Source organism: Diprion similis, chromosome 11, assembly GCF_021155765.1.
Source record: "Diprion similis isolate iyDipSimi1 chromosome 11, iyDipSimi1.1, whole genome shotgun sequence".
Classification (NCBI taxonomy): Eukaryota; Metazoa; Arthropoda; class Insecta; order Hymenoptera; family Diprionidae; genus Diprion; species Diprion similis.
The window spans coordinates 11,338,904-11,363,823 of record NC_060115.1 but is presented as its reverse complement, the minus strand read 5'-3'; the positions used below and the strand labels follow the sequence as shown (position 1 = coordinate 11,363,823).

At 34.9% G+C, this 24,920-nt stretch overlaps 4 protein-coding genes and 1 long non-coding RNA gene across 8 annotated transcripts; 4 read left to right on the top strand and 1 right to left on the bottom strand.

The window, feature by feature from the left end:
- Window positions 1–354: 354 nt before the first annotated feature.
- On the top strand, window positions 355–2,843 carry LOC124412253 (programmed cell death protein 6). Of its 2 annotated transcripts, none has more exons than XM_046891983.1 (4): window positions 355–623; window positions 1,048–1,154; window positions 2,019–2,287; window positions 2,563–2,843. In XM_046891983.1, exons 1-4 carry the CDS (start codon window positions 568–570, stop codon window positions 2,662–2,664), a joined length of 534 nt encoding a protein of 177 aa, XP_046747939.1. In that variant the 5' UTR covers window positions 355–567; the 3' UTR covers window positions 2,665–2,843. The 2 variants fall into 2 exon arrangements, with proteins under 2 accessions (XP_046747939.1, XP_046747938.1); XM_046891982.1 differs by having other exon boundaries at window positions 1,980–2,287.
- An 81-nt stretch (window positions 2,844–2,924) lies between these two features.
- On the top strand, window positions 2,925–4,169 carry LOC124412254. Its single transcript, XR_006929778.1, has 2 exons — window positions 2,925–3,875; window positions 3,927–4,169. It is a non-coding gene; the product is annotated as an uncharacterized LOC124412254 (long non-coding RNA).
- A 601-nt stretch (window positions 4,170–4,770) lies between these two features.
- LOC124412245 lies at window positions 4,771–12,701 on the top strand. Its single transcript, XM_046891970.1, has 13 exons — window positions 4,771–5,053; window positions 5,347–6,065; window positions 6,177–6,389; window positions 6,474–6,575; window positions 6,854–6,985; window positions 7,206–7,481; window positions 7,809–8,071; window positions 8,154–8,303; window positions 8,386–8,571; window positions 8,651–9,703; window positions 9,936–10,127; window positions 10,222–10,508; window positions 10,630–12,701. The coding sequence occupies exons 1-13, from the start codon at window positions 4,887–4,889 to the stop codon at window positions 12,173–12,175; spliced, it is 5,286 nt and encodes a 1,761-aa protein (XP_046747926.1). The 5' UTR covers window positions 4,771–4,886; the 3' UTR covers window positions 12,176–12,701.
- Window positions 12,702–12,881: 180 nt separating this feature from the next.
- LOC124412403 lies at window positions 12,882–16,163 on the bottom strand. Of its 3 annotated transcripts, XM_046892247.1 has the most exons (5): window positions 15,049–15,285; window positions 14,720–14,904; window positions 14,459–14,652; window positions 14,053–14,305; window positions 12,882–13,960 (listed from the first exon to the last, which is right to left on the bottom strand). In XM_046892247.1, exons 1-5 carry the CDS (start codon window positions 15,065–15,067, stop codon window positions 13,832–13,834), a joined length of 780 nt encoding a protein of 259 aa, XP_046748203.1. In that variant the 5' UTR covers window positions 15,068–15,285; the 3' UTR covers window positions 12,882–13,831. The 3 variants fall into 3 exon arrangements, with proteins under 3 accessions (XP_046748203.1, XP_046748202.1, XP_046748201.1); XM_046892246.1 differs by lacking the exon at window positions 15,049–15,285 and adding an exon at window positions 16,092–16,163 and having other exon boundaries at window positions 12,882–14,305; XM_046892245.1 differs by having other exon boundaries at window positions 12,882–14,305; window positions 15,049–15,287.
- A 661-nt stretch (window positions 16,164–16,824) lies between these two features.
- On the top strand, window positions 16,825–23,359 carry LOC124412299 (general transcription factor IIH subunit 1). Its single transcript, XM_046892054.1, has 8 exons — window positions 16,825–16,953; window positions 17,988–18,169; window positions 18,442–18,643; window positions 19,885–20,041; window positions 20,113–20,658; window positions 20,759–21,086; window positions 21,244–21,419; window positions 21,557–23,359. Exons 2-8 carry the CDS (start codon window positions 18,016–18,018, stop codon window positions 21,677–21,679), a joined length of 1,686 nt encoding a protein of 561 aa, XP_046748010.1. The 5' UTR covers window positions 16,825–16,953; window positions 17,988–18,015; the 3' UTR covers window positions 21,680–23,359.
- Window positions 23,360–24,920: the final 1,561 nt, after the last annotated feature.

Genomic DNA, 24,920 nt, shown 5'->3' with positions numbered 1-24,920 from the left:
ACCGTTTATAAATTTTTCTAATTCGTCCATATAAATATTTCGTAAATATAATTCGCTCCAAGCTTGGTGTTGTTAAAAAAGATTATTGTGAGCAGACGTCACACGAAAAAATTTGTGTGGTATAGTTCACATACACTATTACAGTTTTTAAATTTTTCCCGCACTGTAAATGTTATCAACCGTGTATCAACCCGCCTGTAGCCTGCAGCTGTTTACTCAATCCACTAAAAATCCTACAGAGAGCGCCACATGCACCAAACGGTTCAGTACAGAGCATGCGCGAGTTGAGTGCTTTCCTCTCATTGGCTGCTTCGGAGTCTTTCCGAGAATCGTGACTAACAGTAGTGTGACGTGTATTTCGAGTGTTCCTCTCTATGTCTACGCTCGCCGATTGTGCGTAGGACGTAGGTTAGTAAAGAGTAGTAAAGAGCATTTCCGATTAACAGGACATATTTCAGTGGGCTTGGCTCTGTTGTCGGCCAGGAACCTCGTAATTTGAGTGAACCGTGCATACGAAACGGTTTTATTTTGCCCGGCTTCGCCTAAAGTAAACCAAAAGCAAGCAAAATGACGTTCGTTTCACCGATGCCGAGTCGTGAATTCCTCTGGGATGTCTTCCAAAGGTAAGTTTGTCATCTTTTTAGAATGAATACGTACAAACTGTTTCTATTGGGAGTTTAACGAGACTTGATATTCGTAAATGATTGCACGTGACGCGTAGTCGGTGTTAAACATATTTTTTTTCCTCTCGATTGATAAGCGGCGTCAGATGACGTTTAGATTTTTATTTTTTCATTTTTAAGAACCTCGCTTGTATTTTCGATTAGACTTATATTAAGTACTGCTAGAAAATGGGAATGTTTTGAAAATGGGAGAGACGATTCTATCGTCTACTTAACTCCGTTACTTCTGTGGTTTTCTAATCACATGTACTGGCGGAAAAAGAACGTATGAAAGTGATAATATTTCATGGTCAGTAAATGCCGATACTGTTATTCATTTTTCCTCTCATTTCCCCTGATAATTAGAAGTAATTCATTTCCACAGAGTTGATAAAGACCATTCTGGATCAATAACAGCCGAAGAACTTCAAGTAGCCCTTTCCAATGGTACCTGGACTCCGTTTAATCCTGAAACAGTTCGTTTGATGATAGGTAAGTTTCAAAAAGACGTTACATTTGTTTCATCGTTATGCTGTTCTGTTTCACTGCTTGAAATTAAATTCTTCAAATTAATATGCATAAATAATAATATTCTCTCAAATAAATCTTATCTTTATCTTTCAATTATCTGATAAGAAGTTGTCTGCATGAATCAATCGCACTGGAAATTTGAATTGCCGTAATGAATTTAAATGTGTGATTTATCATCATTTCCATTGACCTGCGACACCAGAAAATTCCCACACATTACTCGGTATCAGGTTAAGATTACTACTTAATGAATTTAAACCCTGAAATAGAAGGATTTCTACGAATATTCAAAACTGTCTGGCAGTTCTGATAATTACTTGAATTATACGAGCAAATCAATGTGCAGAAACTATTAAAATGTTTGTGAGATCATGAACTTTCATTCACTTTGTGATTGCCAAGTCTGGAAAGCTATAGTTAAGCTAGAATTGATAAAGTTTAATTGACACACATTACTAAGCATTGAGAAATGATACTGCCTCCAATTATTATGCCACATGAACGTCATGGCTTTGAGCATGTTTCTGAGATGCAAATAAACCTCACTGCATAGAGCCAAAATTTGATCTGAAAATTTGTTGCCCAGGTAGCAACAACTGTTGCAATAAGACATTACTCAAGCATGTAAAAAGAATGTCTGATCTTCTTGGTAGTCAGAAATCATTGTTCGTCACTGACTGCGTTGAGAATGAGTAAAATTTTTAAAAAATATTTGTTCGCAGCATGACATTATTTCTCATTTAATACGTATGTAATAAGTCAGTCATGATGATTCTCTCCATGCAGGTATGTTTGATATTGACAAAATCGATCCTGCTTCTCCAGGTATGTTTGATAAAAACCAAACTGGAACGGTCAGCTTTGAAGAATTCGGAGCTTTGTGGAAATACGTTACTGACTGGCAGAGTTGCTTTCGATCATTTGATCGTGACAATAGCGGAAATATTGATCGTGATGAGCTCAAAACTGCACTAACCAATTTTGGATATCGTTTGTCAGACCATATAATCAATACGCTTATACGGAAGTATGACCGTGGCGGCAGAGGGACTATATATTTTGACGATTTTATCCAATGTTGCATCGTTCTATACGTAAGCATACTCTGAATCACATTTTGATCCATGTATCGTTTGGAAAATAAAATCTCTGTGGCAATAATGAGTCATTGTAAATTAGGACTTATTGACACCAAATCATTCTACTGTTTAATCTTTGCTCAGTAACATCACTGAATTTCGGTATCAATAAACTATTTCAACAGTAGCCAATAAAAAACCTTTTTTGCGTTAGTAAAAATAATAAAATCGATTTATCATTAAATTGTTATTGTAAGTGTGTATTTATTTATTACCGTTTTCACTTACAGACATTGACATCGGCCTTTAGACAGTTTGATACTGATCAAGATGGAGTGATAACAATCCACTACGAGCAATTCCTTGGGATGGTATTTAATCTTAAAGTTTAAAGGAGAACGTATACAGAGTATATGATCTAAGTATTTTATGGCACATTCTCATAATTATTATAATATTATTTTTATTATTGTTATATTCAGAAAAATATAAAACTATTATTAATATCGTTATTGATGTATTTACATCCAGTGTATCTGATCTGCTATTTGTGACTGGACATGTTCCAATTCTTTTTTTCTTTAACGCTATTACACTTATCAAATGTATAAACATGTTTCTCAGAAGCTTTCAAAGATTACATTCTTGCATGTATTAAAATCATTGCTGTTTCTTTATACAGTAATGCTGCATTATTTTTATACGCAAAATCTATAATTAATTATTGGTGGCGGCTATAATAACTATTGGTATACATATATGTATATAGGTGATAATGCATACACCACTATATCTTTACTAATTATTACCAATCAATATTATTATGCACATGTGAATTTATCAAATACGTTAACTTTCGTATGCAAAACCTAAATGACGAAAATATTACCGCGATACCTCTTGTTCCTCCTGCTTCTTAGGTAAGCATGTTGCGGACTGCTTTAATAATATGTCGTTAACTTTGGCACACGTTTCAATGAGCATTTACACCAAGAATGTATCAAGTAAGCAAATATGGTTGGATGTAATGAAAAACGATAAAACAAATGTGTACCCGATTCTTTGTGAAGTTAAATCGGCAAAATGATTGGAATGGCGTTATTTTCAACTTGAGCCAGTTGTAATATGATTAAAAAAAATTGATGCCACGAATCATCGGACCCAAATTGATATTTTTTTTAGTACGGTTCGAAATTCGAAGTCGAATGTGTGTAAGATTTTTTACAAAGTGAGAATGTATCTGATACAAAAAATCTCTGCCAAACAATTCTAACTACCCGGAAGTGTTATAAACCTTCAATTATTTAGGGACTTTAATTTTTGCGAATAAAAACTAACATGAAAGATGTAGCAAAATTTTATATTATGTATATATTTAACTTGGTACATGCCACGTCTTTTACAAATATCAGTTGACGATGATACAAGTGGTGCCAAAGTGATACTACAGAGCTTGTATTTCACTTTCACTATGCATACTCTTTCGGGTATAAGAATTAATGATTTCTCATGTGGATTTTCTAAATATGCTTGAGCTACAGATATAAATGTACAAATATGTAAATTTACAGGAGTTGTTAAATTGTTAGATTTTTAAAAAAAAGTGTATATTATTGCATCATATTAACCTTCTGTTGTATTTGGATGCAGGTAGAGTATTGAAATATTCTTGCCTAAAGTTATATTTCATTTTCAGAAATATCTATGGTTCGAGTTCTAACTTTTTACATAGCTCGCATAGAGCGACCAAATGCATTTCAGCATTATTATTTAAGATTGTAATGTAGTTTCACCATTCATTAGCAAAATCCTTCTGCCTATAATACAATGTTTTATCATTGACCGATTGCCAAGTTATAACAATAAAATGTGTCAATGTCAATTATGCCTAATGTATCAAAAGAATACCGAGTAAACACAAAAAATCATCTCAAGAAATGCTTTCATACTTTTTCTACTCCATTTGTACTCATTTCTTATTATTTCTTAAATGTGAATCTATTTTCTAATTATTTTTATAGCTATTTGAAAATATGTATAATAGATTTATAAAGAAAATAAATCTTCTCCTTACATGTAATATTCTCAATACCTTACTTTATCTCTTTACTTTTAGTCTTATGAAATATTGATTAAGTAGGCTTCGGCCGCTGTGATATGGTGAATTGGTACTATTTTTAGAGCACCGCAACATGTTCTGTAAGAAATGTCATTCTAAAAGCTGTAGAAAATATCTTCAAAATATGTTAAAATATTGAAAACGACGCAAAGATGAAAAAAGAAATATGTCTCATTCATTTTTCACAATCATTCGTAAGTCGCGGGCTCATACGCCTATGATGTTTCGTGATCGCGGTGATCGCTGCGCCATCTGTGATCTATATATTTTATGCATGTATAGAGCACTGATTAGTATAAAGATTAAGTCGTGCAACTGTGTTGGGTAATTGCGTCACGCGTGGCGCATGCGCAAATGAAGACTAAGGCGGCCGTCATGAACTTGTATAAACGACGGAACCGTGTTGTTCGGTTGTCAAAAGATTACGTTTGAATTAAGCCGATGTGACGACAACTTCGGCCAATAAAACGTTATGATTTACCTTAAAACCGTTAAATGGATTCAGAAGTAAATGTTTCACGATCTCTTCCACCACTGGTCGAGGGGAAACTTCACGGATACCTGAACCTCACCGTCGACGAAATTGTCTGGTCAAGACGAAGTCCGGGAGACGTAACTATACTTGCCTCCTGGTGGGGTGAACTCGACAGTGCGCAATTTAGGTTCTTCCTTATTTATTTATTTTATTCATAATTTTATTACACGTGTCATTCACCGCGCGTCTTTGAAATCACCGACCGCAAATCCAGCCTACTCATAGGTTAACCTTCATATAAATTATCAACCTCTGCTTCACCTTTTGCTTGGTTTTAGTTCAGTTTGTTTAGGAGTTGTTTTTAACTAACTGAATTATAAACTCAATTCTCATTCCGTGCATGGTGGTTGAAAAATATCCTTTCTTTAATTAGTCAAATTCAACCTGTTTTCTTCAATGTGTATTTTTATTTTTTTCTAGACCAGTCGACATCAAGACTGGTTCACAAAAACTAGACGAAGATACAACAGAGACTTACGCTGTGAGAACAAGTGTCGATTTATTTGCAGAGTATCTGAAAAATTGTGGGACAATAGAGCTTGTGGTTGTGGCAGAAAATACACATCAGGTTATTGCCACGGCGCACGTTACCGATTTATTGGATATATTCGAGAGTAAAAGATACTCTAGATATTTTCCAATTTTAAATGAGGCTGGGAATAGATTAGGAGACGTTCATATTGGTTTGAAGTTTACAAACATGACTAAAGGCATTAAGACTGCCAGAAAAATTAAACAATTTCAGAAAACACAGTTTGAAGATCAAGCATCGCATCCTGTAATTAATTTAAAACCGAGAGTTAACGACGAAAAACTACAGAAATCAAACAAAATGATCTTTGATAATAAATCAAGTAATGCGTTAGCCATGAGTAATTCTAAGTATATGGACAATATATACAAGTCTGTATTGAAAGACAAGCGAATGGAGAGTGAGATGCCATTGAAAAAATTTAACACTGAAGTCGCTGACAAACTTGTCGCCCAGGTTGTTGCAAGAGCACAAAGATTACGGGGAGCCATTCTCAAAGAGACTTGTAGCGATGACCGTTTAGCTTTGAGCGAAAGTTCTGCTCTAGATAGTCCTACGTTCGACAATTCCATTGAGAATGAAGCCAAGCTTTATGAATACTTTCTTGGTATGTGATGTTAATTTTGTATTTCATGCGCATTCACTTCATGATTTTGAAGACTAAATGTGGTTTCCATTTGCAGCGTACAATTTCAATAAATCGAATGTGTTTTTCCAGGAAAAAGAATGAGCCAGTTGGATGAGCGCAAGGCATTAGAAACATTGAGATCTACATCTCCTACGCCGAGCTTGATTAATCTAGCTTCTGAAACAATTCAATCTTGCTATAACTGCCAGCAACGTTGTAATCAAAGAAAAATTGTTATGAACAAGCCTCAAGAAGTTGTGGATGAAATTATTTCCAAGGATTCAGAATCGTATAAGTCTAGAGGTAGCCGTTATCTGATAACACACATGATATTCTTTCAGTTATCCGTCACATTACTAACCCAATTGCTAATATTGAATATTTCAGAATCATCGCCGCTTGATCATATAGACAGCATGAAGATTGTCGTAGAGTCCCTAACGTTGTCTCCACCAGGATACCGAAGAGTTCGATCATCTTGCGTTTCTCGTATGTTAATGTAATTTCAGTTTATATGTTAATGCAGGTGCGAGATTAGAAATCGGAACCATAATTCGTTTTACATTTCTTCAACGATTTCCATTCTTTCATCATGCGAATGTTTTACTAATGTAGAATAATTTTCCTTAATATATCATGCAATCTCCTACATTTTTTTTTATTGCTTATTGCACGGAGCAGGTGTAGACTTTTATACTTTTATTCCGTAACAATTGTATATATTATTGCAGTATATTCCTGAAAGTTTTGTTTTCACGTTTTATTAGGCGGTGATAGCATCCCATTAGCAGTGACGTACCTCGTTGAATATGATACATCATTTACAAAAAAACCGAATAGGAAATCTAGCAGTGAGAGCCGCCCCACCAAATTGTGTTCCAAAAAACAAGTTGGTCAAGGTATGTAATTTGCCTGAATAAACAAAGCGTTATTGTATTACATTATATTGTTTTGTGGGATTAAATTGTAAAATCAAATGTTAAAAAGGTAGAGTCACGATTATTGAAAAAATAACTATTATGTTGTATTATTTTATAATAATCCATACATACAAAAATCATATAAATCGTCATTACGTAATCGACTAGTATTAAGCTAACGAACATATCTGCTTTACAGTTATTTATTTCAATCATCAAGCGATCTTTGACCTGCCAAAACCCTACATTCATATGGACGTACCTTTAAAGTTCAAGGTTTTTAATCGACATTTGAATCAAAGGTCGCCTACCTTACTAGGTTTTGGATCAATTTATGTAAGTGAAGTTGCAGAAATGGAAACGCTCAGTACAACGCAAAAGCTAGCAATAGTTAACAAAGGTATAAAAATGGGAGAGTTAAAAGTTCATTTAGAGTTGGGCTGTGATGGGATTCACTTTGGAAAGGATTTTATTGGTAAGTATTGTTGTATTTTGTCCGATAATGAAGTTGAAGATTCGCACAAGCTGTTGAACTGTTTTTACATACCATAAAATAGTAGAGTTCTAGATCTATACTTCTATAAGCCTTAACGTATCATAAAATTAGAAAAAATTTAGATGCTTAGGCTTTACAGTCTTATTCAATTTTAACGAGCATTTGTGTACTCGACTGCCCGCTTCAGTTGAATTAAAGTTTTGAAGTTATGCTAAGAACTCTAGTTTTTGGGATTCTAGTTTTGGTTGTAAAAATGAATAAATAAATTTAAAACTCACGAATTTATGTATTTTTATAATTAACCAGATGCAGTAACATCTACGAAGCAAAATATTCCTGTGTATGAGATATCATCGGTACCGAGTACAACAGGAAGCAAAGCGAAATCAGCGACTGGTAGCAATTCAAAGCCAAACAGTAGGGTTTCAACATCTTCTAAGTACTCTTATAGTTGCAGTGGGAGCAAATCTAGTGGGAGTAACAAAAACGGTGTCACAGAGAATAGGCAAAGCAACACAGAAGATAGATATGTAAAAGTCGATCAACCTAGTGAAAATAAAGAAGAAAAAGTGAGTTCTATTTCTGTAATTGGTGTTCACCGTCAATAGTCCTCTTTATCATGTTTTACGGTTTAATTATATGATTATACAGACACTTCTACACGGATTGATATACATAGCTGAAGGTAAAGGATTACCCAAATTAAATACGTACTTAATATGCCGAGCATTTTGGAAAGAAGATAGAGCTACTAGCCAATTGTGCAATGATACCGAGAATCCGTTTTACCATTTTCACGAAGTAAGTTTGTCCAATTTATTATTATATCAGTTATGAATTTGAAAGTAATTGCATTCAAAAATTGTGTACAATTGTATTTCAGCTAGTTCCATTGTTGCACGGACAAGAATTACTGGATAGAACAAAAGATAACTTCATTGTTACCGAAGTTTGGAGTAGAAATATTTCAGGACAAGACAATTTACTCGGTATTGCCAAGCTACCTGTTCACCAGTTATACGTCGCTTATCGCGATTCTTTAGTGGTTCCACATCTTTTATTATCAAAGGTAATACATAAATTCTGACAGATGATGTAACAACTCACAAACAAAATTTAATCAACTTTATGTGATAATATTTTTTCAGTATCCTGTTATAAGCGTCGATGGATGGGTTCCGATTTCTGAACCGGTAACTGGCCGCTCTTGTGGAGAACTACTGGCTTTGGTAGCGCTTGGCACTGCGGATCAAATCGCTCTTCTGGAAATGACCAGAGGACTTAGAGACTGCAACATAACGCCTTGTGTGATTCAAAGTTCTTTGAGGAATGCCTCTCAGAATACAGAGAAATCTAACATGTCTACAGGCGAAAGTCAAGTTGTTAATCAGAGAATTCAGCTTCGTCATGAGAATCCTCACACTTCTACAGATTTCCTACAAGGATTTGATAGCGGATTTCAACACTTTCACACAGAAGAAATTTATTCTGCTCCTCAAGATAAAAAAACTCAAGAATCACAGACTGAAATTACCACCGTTGAAGATATGAAGTCTTTTGATACTTTGAATAGAGAAGTTCAAAATGATCCCTCAGGCTCACAAAGTTCAGTTCTACATGCACTAGTTGATCATTTGGCTCAAGCACTTAATGTTCCCAAGGTTAGCAGTCATACTGCAACTGAAGTTCACACCGTTCAGCCAAATGATTGTAAATTGTCAAATATTGTAGAGCAAATTGACTTAGAGCCATTGAGTAATGACAGTATTTCTTCTTTGGAAAGTAGCCCCAGAGACAATTACGGTATGCCCACTGAGATGTATAGAAGTGTTGGAGTTGGCGCAGAGTATGATGATACTGTAAATCAAGTTCCAAGCACAAGTTACTCAAACCCAAATCCCAAACCACTGATTACAGAGAAATCTGTTACACGTGATGATTTAAGAAATATGATGATACACATAGATGAGGAATCATCATTTAGGGCTCATGTAGAGATTGAATGTGCCTTGCACTTACCTAAAGTAGAAAAAATTGAAGGAGCTGTTGAGCCAAGTACATATGTAACTTTTCAACCTGTGGAACAAGATAATGGAACAGAATTTGGCTCGTACAAAATCACGAACATCTTTCCTAACAGCTGCAGTCCAAAGTGGGAATGGAGATGCGATACACGTCTCTCTTCTGACTTACTCGTAAATGTAATGCATGATTTTATTCATTCATAGCTTATTCTCGTAAATTCGGTATTCGTCTGATGTTTTACTTCACAAGTGCTGAAAATATGTAAATTGCACACTTGGCACATATTATTCTTTGGGAAAAAGATATGTCGATGAATTCAGATGTGTTTTCTGAACTTGTCTTATAATTGGAAAAATCTATTTATTGCACGTCATATTAGTTCTAACTGATATGAAATTTATGTTGTAGGAGCAGAAAAGGATGATTTTAAAGATCTGGCGACTGTCAGATCCTATGACAAATTCAAATTTTGACTTGAATAGGGATATAGTTATTGGTTTTGCAGCTGTTGATTTATCCATATTACTTGCTGGGTTTCCTCTTGTGTCCGGTTGGTTTCATATTATGGATTTTACTGGCAAATGCAACGGTCAGATAAAAGTAAGTACATGAAATATGAACCCTCGTTGAACGAATGCCGTCAACATATTGAAGAAAAAATAATTATTTGTTATTTCCGTATTTTTTTGTATAGGTCACTATTACACCGCTGGAAAATATCTCAATGTTCACCAAATCGACTTCTAGCACAAGTATTCCACATCAACAAATATCGCAATTGACAGCATCCTATATTCCACAGAATACTGGTGTTCTTTCAGAAACTTTTCTTCCTCCTGTAGAACAAATATCACAAAACCATACTATTACCAATAATGATGGATTTTGTACGAGTTATAGCCAATTAGAAAACGATCCAGGAAATGACATCGGTCATAGTCTAGGTGATGTTTCTATGACGTTTTTGTCCCAATCACTCAAGTGAGTTCAAACCTACTATGTTGTTGTCTATGGATTTTCATATTTTTATACACAGATATAAGCAATTATCGTAACACAATTTTGCATTGTAAATTATTATGTGCATGACTTGCAATTACAGGCAAAAGTTGACGGAGTTGGATGAGATTACAAAACGATTGAAATCTCGATTGCACGATGTGACAAATGAAGATTTTGATGTTGACTTTGATCCTGACTTCGATGCTGATGAGCCGGATTTAGAGCTTGCACATCATCAAAATGGAAACACTGTGAATGATCACTCTGTAAGAGTTGCGCCTCGTAATGTAGAAGATTGGCAACCTCTACCACAAGCAACTAACAATTTATCTAGTCAATGCTCTCAAACAAATAGATATCGGGATTCAAATTTTTTCATCGATATCCACAATAGATACGTTCCAAATAATTACAACACTAACACAGAAAGTACGGATCCAAATCTAACAGACACCGGTTACTCTACAAATTCACACGTGCGGTCCAGACAGAGTTTCTCGAATGGACATTTTGATGGTGGGAATCGACATGGTGACTACTCTAATAATTGTTATGTGAGAGACGAAGTAGCTGAACAACCTACAAGAGGCGCCAGAATGCACATAAACCATTTACTAGATAAATTAACATCTCTGACGTCGGCACCACCACCAGCAGGAAATTTTCCAATCAAAAGAAATATTCACGATTTTATCGCTAGTCTTCGACAAAACAATACACACACTAATAGAAAATGTAATCAAGAAGTTAATATGAGAACTGTTCCGACGCAAACAGAGCATCAGGACATTCAGCGTACTGAAACTTATAAAAATCAGACTCCATCGTCTATCAATTTACAGCTTAATGTGGTAACGAGAGATGTCAATGAGAATAACAATGTTGCCGATACTACTGTGAGCAACATAACACATGAAAGAAATAAGGTATCAACGATGATTCGTGAGGAATTAGTCGCTGAGGAAAATGATGATTTTACTGAATTTGACGAGCTCACGACACACTTGCTGACTTCTAATGTCCGCCATATGGATTCGGACAGTACTTTCAATCCCTTACTGTACCAGCAGTTAATTCCTAATGTTCACGTATCTGATTCTTTTTCAAACCCAAATAATTCTAATGAAGACGTGGAAAATTTAAATGCAACAAATGACGGAGTTGTAATAGAAGAGTTGGACAATAGATATGCAGAAACTTTCAATGCTACTATCAATAGTGGGTTGGGTAGACTTAGAAACTTAATTGAAATTGATACATCTTTGGTCACGGATGGGGTTAGCCAGCACAGAGTTCAGGCAAATACTTCAAAAAGCTTAGAAGGTAATGATTTCTTTAGAATGACACCAACAGGGGTGTCCGATGATACTGACGAAAATATTGACGTTACGGAAGCTGATAAACTAAATTCTGATGATTTAATGACTAGTAATAGTACAGAGTCAACAACTACACTTTCCTTAGATACGTCTTCTATTAAACAAAGGCAAGGTGTTGTTGATAGTGTTTCCGTAATGTCATCCGATTCATCGGTGTCTGTAGTCACTCGACAAGCTCCAGATGGAGGAAACCCTACAGAGGAAACTAACAAACCGTTATTTATCAGTCGCCTAAACGAGAGTGACAATTCTTCAACTGATAGCTAAGTTTTTGGCTTCCATTTTTATAAGCTCCAATATTATAGTTGTACGATTTGTTCTTTTTGTTCTGATTCTTCAATTCCTTGAGTATTGAGGGATTGGATTTCTGATTAATTTGGGCAGTAGGACGATTCAAATTTTGCTTGTAAATTTCTGTGATGCTGAAAGCTAGCTGTTGGTATATTCCAAGTTCTAAGTTCTACACATGATCAGTGAGACGTTAAGGAACGTTGATTATAATTTATGATTATTGATTAACTTACAATTAAAAATGTTTTCAAAGGCTTGTATAATTGTTAATTGGATTGCCATAGTTGACATAGAAGGTCAACTACTCTTTTAACAGAAATATTGTGTGCAAGTTGGTTTTTAACAACTTTTTTATTATGTGAACGACAATGTTTTTTAAAATATCTTGAATACGGTTATTAAACCTTTACTGCTATTTCCAGCTACAAAACATAATCGGTATTCATTTCAGTCAATATTAAAATATTGTTTGGAGTTTCTGTTTGCATTACCTTAAAACAATAATAATGCGAAGGATCTAACTCAATGTTACCATGTATCTGGTGTTGATCCACTAATCTTAGTTACAGAACATATTTATAAACCCAAAAACAGTATTAGATTTGTTGCCGTATATGAAAATTTCATAACACTTTTTAAGAACTATCATCTCTAATATAAATAAATCCTTTTCTTTAATAACTTTTATTTTAAAATCAAAGCAATTCTTGAATCGGTGACAATAATTTATAATTAGGTTTCGTTCCAATTCAAAACTGTTTATACTTGATTTACAAATTGTATCGATTTTTGCAGTCCTCTCAGCAGCTAAAACTAAACACTTAGTTGTTATATATGTATGGTGCATACCCACATTTCATGTAATATCTTTTTATGGAATTGCAAAACCACAAACTTATCCTGCGTATAACACCTTATATTGAATAGAAAAATAAGTGTAAAACTTGCCCTCACACATATTTTTAGTACAGCTTGTTTCAATACAGTTAGTATACGTCAATTGATACAAGTGGTATTACTCTGCGCATATTTTTAATATCTAGACAAGAAGCAATTCTTTCCTGATTGACTGATTACCGCATATACGTAATGTGTAATATGAAATATTATCTGTTACACACAGCTATAATAGTTATACAATATTCTAATACAGTTAAACACTACTATATTATATTATTTGAGGCATTTAACCATTTAACATGCGAAATATTTTTATATAATCTTTCTGTAAATAGTGCTCAAGTAGAGATATTAGAAATAGTAAAGAATTCATTGTATTGCTATTATGAGAATCATTTAGATCTGTATCACGTGTATTATGCCTAAAAATGAATTGATGTATACGTGTCGCTTATTAAATGAATGTAATCTATTCATATATCGGTCTCTATCCTTCGCGATCTTACTCACGTTTCATAATAACCAGAGGTAAATGAACTGATGCATAGATACCTTAGTTCGTTTTTTAATTATAAATTTCACACATTACAAAGTTATTACAACTATTTAACAACAATAGTAATAAAAAACTATGAAATTCGTTTATGTAATTGTAACATTTACATCAAACATGTATAAGCGATACCCTTTTTACCATATCAAAGTAGTTTTTACTCGATAAGAAATTGGAAATTAGTCTATAAGATAAGCTGAGAGATATGCTTCGCATCGGTTCCATTTTTGTATAGCTTGCGGATGCATAAGCCATATTTTGGCAGGCATCCCTTCGTGACGATGTATCTCTGAGCAATCTCGTATTTTCTGAAATGTAAATAATGAATTACAAATTCTGTTTTTTGATGGCCCCAAAAAACTGTGGCATTCAGAACGTAACAATATTTTTTTAAACTTGCATGAAATTCTTTGAGTTGAGGCGCATTGTATAGTTTGTGTTCCCTATGTTCCGTGAGCATGCACGGTCTGCATAAAAAGTTTTTGTTACGTCTGTGCCAATAATCACCACGCGGTTTTCTCTGACACAGGTCACAAATGTCAGTATTTCGCTGACAGCACTTGAGCTCAACACCTAAGCGCATCTTCATACGCCCACCAAAACTATGGTCATACATAATTTGACGTTTACCTCCAGGCAAGTGAGTACCTGGCCTGAAACAGTTTCTGTTCATGTAGTTGCTTTTATACTTATAAATATTGTTAATCAATTTGATACATGCATCATATATGTTATCTCAGCGATATTGGAGCATTAATTTCTTGTTTGGATAAGTCAAAGTAATTAGTGGTAATTGAAGGTAATACCCTGGATTTTTGTTGATCGAATTAGTCTGTCGTTTTGCTGTGGATGAAAACGGACATTTCGATTGTTTGACTTTCGGAGGAAATGTACTAATGCTGTATTCAGCAGGCGAAGGATGATCATCGCCATGATTCGAAGTATCTGCAAAACGAGCAATTCCACTGTACCCCTTTCTGCTGATAGCACAAGGACAAGGCTGGAAAAAAGAGATAATGTTGTTGAAGAATATGACTGTTTTTGTTGAAATTTTTTATCCAGAGAACCTTGGTGTTAATGGCTTTGAATGCATCCAGAGGATTATACTTGGTAGGGGAAATGTTTGGAAAATCTTCATATATGTAATGTCGCATGAACGGAGTCATTCCCTTTTTGGATGAAGTATCCCTCTCGCATCCTGAGCCAAAAGCTATTTTCTGAAGCTCCTGTTTCCGCACCACATATTCAAAATCTGTAAAATATCAAGCAATTAGTATCCTGGTATTCGAATTATCAATGCGAAAAACTGTGTTAATAATATGATTCGGTAAGTCTTCTATATAGTGAATCAGTGTCGATGTGTAACTGTGTAAAGTAGATCACACTTGTGATACACCTTTGCGGCACACCCACATTATCCTTCTATGAAACAATCAGACAAGTGAAGAAACTACTCAATTCAAATTATGATGGGCCTAAAAATAAGAGTTGAGGGACGTTATTGCTATGGCAACCTTCGACATGACCGTGACATGATATTGACTGAAAGGTGATACTTTCATTTTATGTGTGTATGAGGGGGACTGAGGTAGGATATTTATTGCCATGCTGATCTAACTTTCAAACAAGTAAATACATTTTTGGTGATCCTCAGTGACATATCATTGGCTGATTTATATTTAGAAGAACAGACATTAGTTATTAGATTTCAGAAGATGACACAACTCTTAAAAATGTACATCTCCTCAAATTGATTATACAAATTATTTTCTAAGGTATAATCAGACCATATACATAGGTATATGAATTCGAATGTATTGAATTAAGAAAATGTGAGAAAACAATGAATATTTTTGAGGAAATTGAGAAAAACCTTGCAAATTAATCTCAAAACTTGTCAAATCAATTAATGTTTCTTAGGGTTTCATTGCTAATTGTTCTATAGCTCAATTTACAAAGAAGATTGGAGAGGAATAACATAGGTTTCATATTTGCCCTTTATCCATGTATCAAGTCTTATACCTGAAATAAGCTTACTTCTGACTGGTAGATATGGAATATATTTATCGGTAACACTTATTGTGATAGGTATTAAAAACCGTACTAAAGTTGTAACTCTGCGTTTGAATTAAATGGCTCCACACCCCAGAATTTTTATTTTCTTGGCAAATTTCATAATATATTGTCTGTCTTCTAGTAAACCAATGCTATGTTTGCGTTGTAGTGATGGATCAGTTAAATCTTAGTTCGACTAATTTTCAAAATAGGGAAATAAGTCGATCTGGTTTCTCTTCGAGAGCTTCATAATAAAATGCTCAGCATGAGTGTCATAAGGATGTAGACTGTGGAGAGCACTTTTAATTAGTCTCCGAGAAAAAAAAATAGAGCAGAATTGTAATTAGCCTCTTTTTCTCTTCAATTCTTTAATTAAGAAATTACCTTCCATTGTGTCAGTCAAGCATTAAAAGTCGTTAAAGAGAAGACATTACTTTTACAACAAGCACAGTTGCAGGATCTACAAAACTGGAATTTCTAAGTTCAAACTCGTAAACCGCAGTAAAAATTGTAAATCACGTTATCGGAATGTATAAAAAAAATACATAATAATAAATTATCTCAAAGTATATTTGAAAAGGTTATTCGGTCCGTTGATGTAAAAATTCAAAGTCGGTTACCCCCGGGAAAATTTTCTCGATCGGTACTCGACGGGTAAGTGAGCATGGAATCGTAAGAAGCCGGTAACTTCTTTATCGACGAGAGCTGTTTAACCCGCAATCCCATTAAGACACATGAAACCTCATTAGAATAATAACGTTCTCAAAAAGACTTCAGAGTTCAGTCATTGACCGAAGAATATATCGTAACATCATTTTCTGAATCTGAAATCTGAATTCAGCGCGTCAGGGCGGTAATCGATTTTGAATTGTGGGTAATATAGCGGAAGAATAATTTATTGAAACGACGATGATCATACTTTGACGTATTTCCTTAACAAGTAATAAACGACGATAGTAATCTATTTTGCAATAATTATTTACACAAAATAAAAGACCCCCTGAGACCTCGTTCAAGCAGCAAAACTTTCCTTAAATCACGAGGAGTATTCGTCGCGAGATATTAAACCGGACGTCAGTCGGTTCGTGTGTTGTTAGCGCGGTATTCCAGCGTCGGCCGCTGGTCGATGGTGTTGTACCGTCCGTAACCGTCTTCGCGATGCTTTCGCAGATGTGTGTTTCTGCACATGGCTGTGTCGCGGGAGGTTCCCGTAGATCGCTCCTAACTTTGTCACGATTTTTCACCGGTAAATAGCACGATATCAACTTCATTTCACCCACATAAACCGTAGTCAATGTTTACACATCGGTCTGATACTTTATAGTGATGAATATTAGTGAAATAGTGACGTTTTGAACGTTATAAAAAGTAGGGTACACGGGTACGCCGCATCGCTGTTGCGTGGTGTCTCGCCGTTGAGAGAGAGAACTGAGAATTTTTTACCCCGCTTTTCATTCACAGATTATGACATCTGCCTCGCCGCATTGTGCTGTGCCTCGTATTTTCGATTCGATCTTTATCACTCATCTTCGAATGCCTATTATAAAGAAAGTTTCATTCACATGGAATTTTCGGATATTCAAGGATGACTTTGACAAACAAGTCTTCTCTTATAATTGAGACTGTCTAGTGTCTACTCGTAGTACCTTATACATACATTGTATGCACGTATCACTATCGCTGACGAAACATTCTGCCCGTTAATCTTTCACCTCGCGTCATTGGCTCGGATCTATCGTTCTAATTTTACATTTACCTTTGAACAATTATTTATTTTATTTCCGAGAAAGGATCCTCATTACCGATGATCTGTCAAAATCAAATGGCATTTATCACGTTATTATCATACACACATTTTTCTACACGTCCATATATTACGTATACTTCTGTGTATTCAAAGGAAGAAAAAAAGAAAAATGAAAAGATTTTTTAAAAACTGCGGCATTAGTTTTGTTTCTTTATATCCATTATTTACTATATTCTTTTACAATAAATACTCACCTGAGTTTTGTTATTTAATACAAATTAAAAAGTGGCACCATTAACATTAAGCAATACGTAATCTGTTATGGAATTATTTATTCATTTTTTTTTTTTTTTTTCGAGGACTGTATAAAGAGATATTTTAGGCGATATAACACCTAAAAAAGTTTGATTCCGTGTAAATACGTACCTTTTTAAGATTCAACTTGAATGCTACATTGGATTGAAACTTCTTTTCAACGTTTGGAAGAAGGATTTAAATCGTTGTAGAGTTTTAAAATGAATGAAAATTTTCAGATACATTAGTTGAAGAAATACATCCACCATGACTACTTCTTCCGAAGATGTTTTGATGCAAGTGGGCCAAGTTCGTTATAAAAAGGGCGATGGCACTTTGTACGTAATGAACGAGAGGATAGCATGGATGTTGGATAACAGGGACACTGTTTCCGTTAGTCACAAATACGCTGATATTAAACGTAAGGCTTGATGAAATGATTGTGCTGTATTCGTTAAAAAACTCTTGTGAAACTGAAACATCATATGCAAACATCAGCCGGCTTCTTTTCTTTCTTACTTCAGTCTGATGAGTTTTATCGATTTGCGAAATCTCCAGGACTTCCCACATCCTTGTGATGTTGCTTTACAGATGTGCTATATTATTATGATAATTTGAAATTTGTAATATTTTTCAACGTACGTCGGGTATTTGAAATGTACTCATTTACTCAATTTTCATTATTCATTCTAGTTCAAAAAATATCGCCAGAGGGTAAAGCAAAAATTCAACTACAAGTTGTTCTTCACGATGGATCCTCGTCTACATTTCACTTTGTAAATAGAAATGGGCAGGAGGCGCAGATCAAGGATAGGGATGACGTCAAAGAATTGTTGCAACAACTTTTACCCAAGTTTAAAAGAAAGGTCAACAAAGAATTAGAAGAAAAAAATAGGTGAGATATGGGGCCTCAGTTTCCAAGTGCCTAATCAATATTCACTTCGACATGCCTAAAGTAGTAATCAATCGTACAAGGTTGACTTTGGTAACATTAACTAAAAAAAAGTTGAAAACAAACGAGTATTTTGCAATTTTAGAATGAGTTGAGTTGAGTTTGCTAAATATATGTGTGCTTTGCTTTATCACGGTAAAACAAGGCTACGAAGACAGGGCTTTGATGACATTAAAAGAATTAATTACTCTTCTGAGAGTAAACTTCTGCGAAGTACAAAGTCCCTGGTCAAATAAGCATACTAAAGGTGTCCCTAGTATCCATCTCTTTGGCACTGGGTTATACGTATTTTCATCGGAAAAGACTGATTGACAAAAATTTGTAGGTCCTTATTGCGCTTAGTTTTGCAGTAATTGAAAAAAATGACAACAATGGAATGTGAATTTAGCTCACGATATATTTAGAGTCAATTAGCAGAAGTGATTTTACTATTGAAAATAAAGGTGGCTACTTTACCTTTACGTATATAATTTTACATTGTGTAAGCCCAATTTGATACAGATCTGTAGTTTTTTTTGCTTCGGAATAAACTGCAATTTGACTTGTGAATTGAGTAATGTAAAGAGAGAAATGAGAGAGGGAAAATTAATGAATAAAATTGAAGAAAATCTATTACGGTACAAAAATACTTCCATATTTCGTCTGAATATTTAATATTTTTCCAGAAGCATTTTTAATCATGGGGGCGAAAAAAAGCTAAGGATACTGTATCATACTGCATCTCGCGTGGAAATATCTTCTCCCATCACGAAGGTATATACGTAATGGAAAAACAGCAGTCTTTTACGATATTTCACATCTAAATTCTTGATTATTCATAATAATTAAAGATCAAGTCTTCATATCCTTGCTATAGATGTAAGAACAGCCTCACTCTATCAATATCCCACACTGTTCTCATACTTAAACATTTATCCATTTCTAGTCACAGTCTATATATCTTGTCACATTAAATAAAGCTATACCTGTCCGATGAACGAGCATTGGCTGATTAGAATGTATCATTGCGCACGTCTAATCTGCTCAACAAAGTAAACAAGTAGCCCTGAAATTGTTTGCAAGTTATGTAATTTGCTGTCTAAATAATTTGTTTTCGTATTTCACAGGACAGGTACATTTATTTTATTTTCAGAACTGGTTTATCCAAAATGAAGCCAATGTTCATTTCTGTATGATTTTTACAGAATGTTGCAAGAAAATCCAACCTTGCTACAGCTCTATCGTGATCTCGTAATCACACAAGTTATATCTTCTGAGGAATTCTGGGCTCAACACGCAGCTGAGTATACTCAAGCAAAGAAAGGTCAGCGTCAGGATATTGGAGTCAACGGCGCTTTTTTGGTAATAAACAACAACAATATTTCAATTTCTTGTAAAATGAATGTACCTAATCTTGTTAACATATTTTTCAGGCTGACATCAAGCCGCAAACAGATGGATGTAATGGTTTGAAATACAATTTAACGGTAGACATAATCGAATGTATATTCAAAACATATCCTGCGGTGAAAAAAAAGCATGTAGAAAATGTCCCGCAAAAAATGTCGGAGTCTGATTTTTGGACAAAGTTCTTCCAATCTCATTATTTCCATCGAGATCGTATAAACGCAGGGACCAAAGATCTTTTCACCGAATGTGCCAAAATAGATGACCAAGAGTTGAAAAAAGATATTCAAACGGGGATCAATGACCCATTGGTTGATATTTCTTCATTTGAAGACAAATCTATTGACGAAAATTACGGTAGTGGGTCAGGAAAATCTGATAAAGCCTCTGGCAACATTGTACACCAAAGCATGATCAAAAGGTTTAATCAACATAGTATTATGGTGCTGAAAGCAAGCACCGCAAATACTTCGCAAGATACGAATCAACTTCATTTAAACGGAACAACAACTTTATCAACAACTAAAACTGAAACTGCCAACCAGATCGAAGATCGTGCCAAAGCCAAAAAAGTGGGTAGTTTAGCTGAATCATTGGTTGCATTGTGAGGTCAACAGAATGCATTTGTTTGTGAAAAATTATTATTAATCAATATTTTATATCATTTTACAGCTTAGGATACAAGAGAAATTAGTATACGATGATCTTGATGCCAGCTGTGACTTAAATGCAAAGACCACAGCCCCCCTCAATCTGTCTCACATTGATAGATATTTACATGGACCAGTACCGGGTAGCGGAAGTGCAGAAGCCACTAACGAAGAACTTCAAGTCACCTTGACGCAACTCAGAAGAGAAGCAAGCAATTGGGTGAATGGAAACCATGTACCTAGACATGCAGCAACCTCTTTAGTTAGCCCAGCAGCCGCAGTATCTGCCTTGGGAGAACTTACGCCTGGTGGTGCTCTTATGAAAGGCTTTCGAGAAGATAGTTTAGGACGTAAGTACCCTGGATTTTTTTTCAAAAGTTCGTGAAACTTTTTTCAGTTGCAAGTAAACTTCCAGAGGCCAATGACATGGGTTGCAAGCTGTTCTGCACTTTTCTCTAATCGCCAAGTATGTGGTAAAAATTGATGTACTGGCCCTTTCTGTTACAGAATTAATTCCGAAGGATTTGGAGAAAGAATTACGTAATATGTACATGTGTACGTGCGAATTGTTAAGGCATTTTTGGAAGAGTTTTCCACCGAACACTCCCCAGCTTGAGGAGAAGGCTGTTCGTATGCATGAGGCTCTTCACAGATTTCATTCTGCAAGGCTGAAGCCATTTGAGGTAAGAATCAATCTTCGGAGAATAATTCATTGATTCGCGTATTTCGACGCATCTGTAACTTGATGTTACTGATAAAGTGAATTCTAGTTTTTGACGTAGAACTTTTTCTCAAGGCTATTTCGATTGTATTTGTACAGGATCGTATTCAGAGGGAGTTTTCGGCAGTCAGTCAACACTTGACTAGTCACCTGAACCAGCTGTTGAACACTGCCTATAGAAAATTCGGAGTTTGGCAACAAAGAAAATTACAAATGAGGTAGCCGTCGGCACGGTTATTTTAAAATTATAAGAAATTCATTTCTAATTTCGGAAGTTTATAAAGACAGACAGAAAAGCAATATCAATCGTATGAATATTGCATTTTATATGTTACCGTAACTAGGTATCAATGTGGGTGTATTTTGTCAAAGCCAAAGTCGTGTTAGGAAATGCACCCCGTGCTATGCCACTTGTAAGCCTATTTATTATTTAATAATTTTAATTTTTATTCAAAACTTCGCTCGAATTAATGCGTTGCTTTCATAATATTTCGAGGTATAGAGATCAGATATTTAATACTTTTGTAATAAGCTTTTTCGTAGATTATTTATTTCAACAGATTAGACATTTATAGAAACCGTTATAATTTACGTGTCAACAATCTACCTTATATATAATACAGTATGCAAACTTCTTTGAGTTATAGATGTTCACCTGGAATAGAATTCCGTTCCTCTTTGAAATGCATAATATACTGTTCTCATCCAATTTAGAACACGTCGTGATATACAACTGCCACAATTTATTGTTTCGGACCATAGGTTTAGACCATTCATTTCAATTCTGATTTTCGGTCATATGAAAACTGATGAACTGCTAGATGCTGATTCAATATAGATACCATGCTATAATCAAGTGTATGTATTCGTTTTTTACATTCTGAAAATTAGGGGAAAAATAAAAGAAAATGAAAGATAAATCAATTAAAAATAGCCCAGGTCAGGGTTAAAGGCAAGGCGGCATCAGTACACTTCCTACAACGACTGCGATATACTCAACTAAGTGTCTTAATTGTTGAATCCTATTTTCTACTCATATCACGTACAAGTGTACGACTCAATATTACATTATAGCAGAAATAAGAAAAAAAAAAAACGAAAAAAGAATAAATCACCCTGCAACAATTCTATTAATTAGCAATAATCAATCACGTCATTAATACTATTATGGATTATCAATCGAGTGAATGACAATTGAATCAATATTGAAATATCATGATCACCAGTTATCACATAATAGCATAAATATATATTCTTACATTATTATTATTGTAATATTATTATAGCAATGAATGTTGTTTATTCTTAGCTGTGTAACAGTGATTTGTTGTTTCAAGGATAGAATTTTGTAATTTTCAGTGAAAATATTTCAGATCATTTGCAAACGCTGGTTTGTTTCTTTTTATTTCACATATGGAGTGTTTTGGAAGAAATAATAACGGATGTGTGCCTGTAAAATTTTCGTAAGACTTTAAAAGTAGGAGAAATGTTTAAAATAGTTAAATTCTTAGGGTGTAGTGTTTGTAAATATGGATCTAAGATCTATGTTCGAGACGTACCATTGTTCACGTAATCTTTCGAGTTTAATTCTATCATAATTTGATTATCTAGTTAATAAAAGTTGGTAAAAAAAAATTTTCACGTCATTTCCGTGGAATCAAACTTATTTTAATTATAGGGCCATTGTCAAAAAAAAAAAAAAAAAAAAAATATATATACACATATACACGAATTGGTTGAGAAGTATTAGACGTTTGTAAAAGAAAAAGAAAAATTGCAAAAAATGACTGAAAATCATCACTGTTTATGTATAATAGGTAATTGTGTAATCAAAAATACGGTTAAATCAACAGGCTTGAAAATCAAGAAGAAAAAGATAAATTGGAAAGGAATTAAAGAAAGGAAAAGTATTTTGCATGAATTTTTCAATACTGCAGTTGTACAATTTATTGTAAAAATTACATCCGCAAGATAAAGAATGATTATTAAGTAAAATAAGTTTTGTTACATTCATAATACCTAGGATGGCACCCTTATAACAGTTTGAAACCCACCGCCTAAAGATATCATCTCGACTTTTCAACAGTCCAGTACTTATCTGAACCGTAACAGAATGCTTTCGTGTAAATTATACGAAAAAATCCAAGCTTCTGGGTCTTTATGTACAACATATATTCGGCGGAAGAAATTCTGTACTAAGGTTGTGCTGAAAGCTACAGGTAGGTTTTTAAGAAGCGGGTCGGAGGTGCGTTATAACGGATGAATCTAACGCAAGGATGGAAGCGACGGACCCACCACCCCAAGGTCGGGTGCAGTTGGGTGAGTATTGCGGAATGTTCGTGAAGAGCGGGCTTAGAGCGGGTTGATCGTACGAGGAACCGAACCAGAGCCGGGAGGAGGAGTCAAGGAGTCTCGTGTGTGAATCTCTGCCGACTTAATGTCTCTCCCCCCTCCGATATTCTTCTGCCGGCCTCGCGCATCGCAGCCAATATTCACGTTGCGTATCGAGGACTGAAGCCTTAGAGACAAACCGAAATTATAATGCTATAATATACATATCTCGGCGTAGAAATGATCGTAGATTAGGTAATAATTAAGTCAATAAAAACATCAATTCGCATGCAAATTTGATGTAACCTTGCGACACACCTGCAAAATTGGTTTTTGACCTTCACGCGCAGTTAATGCCTCTTATGGTTTTGAAACTATGATATGCACTTATGCGTAATGTGATAGGTGGATTGTTTTTGCGGGCAGAATAATTATGACATTTCCTGTCAAATTTCTATTGAAACTTGTAAAACAATCTGTGAGTTATCAACATCGACAGCGTAATTGGCAAAGAGAAAAACGTTTAGGGAAGTCTAGAATTTGAATGAGAAAATTTCGGTACGATAACGGAGTGTTTGGTCAAATTTAATTTATCGTAATACTACAAAATTACAATCGTTGTTTGTATGTGTACAATATACTCATAAATTGAAAACTGTAGCGTAACACGGTTCCAAGCAGAGGGGAAGAAAACATGAAAATTTGGTTAAAAATTAGGGACATTTATTCCATGGTCAACAGGTTGTTTCGCCGCGTGTATTATGTAATACATATTGAATGAGGCGCGTGGTGCAGCTGAGTAGAAACAGATCAAAGGGAATGTAGTATGACAAAAAAAAAAGTCGATATTACATAACGGAAATAATTGCAATTTAATATATATTGCATAATGTTGTTCCCGAAGGAGCCAGCACCCACATCGGCAGAAGCACGCTTGGCGAATACCCGAGACATAAAGGAAAAGAGTGCCGGCTGCTTAGTCTCTGGGTCACCGAGAGAACGGAGCGAGGAGGCGTGGGCGGTTAAAGAGCGCAGGGCGAGGAGGGAGAGAAACGCTTTCCCCTTCATTGTTTGAAAAATCCCGCCTCTGCCCCTCAGGAATCGATAGATGGCGCGCTCTATTGTTGACTCG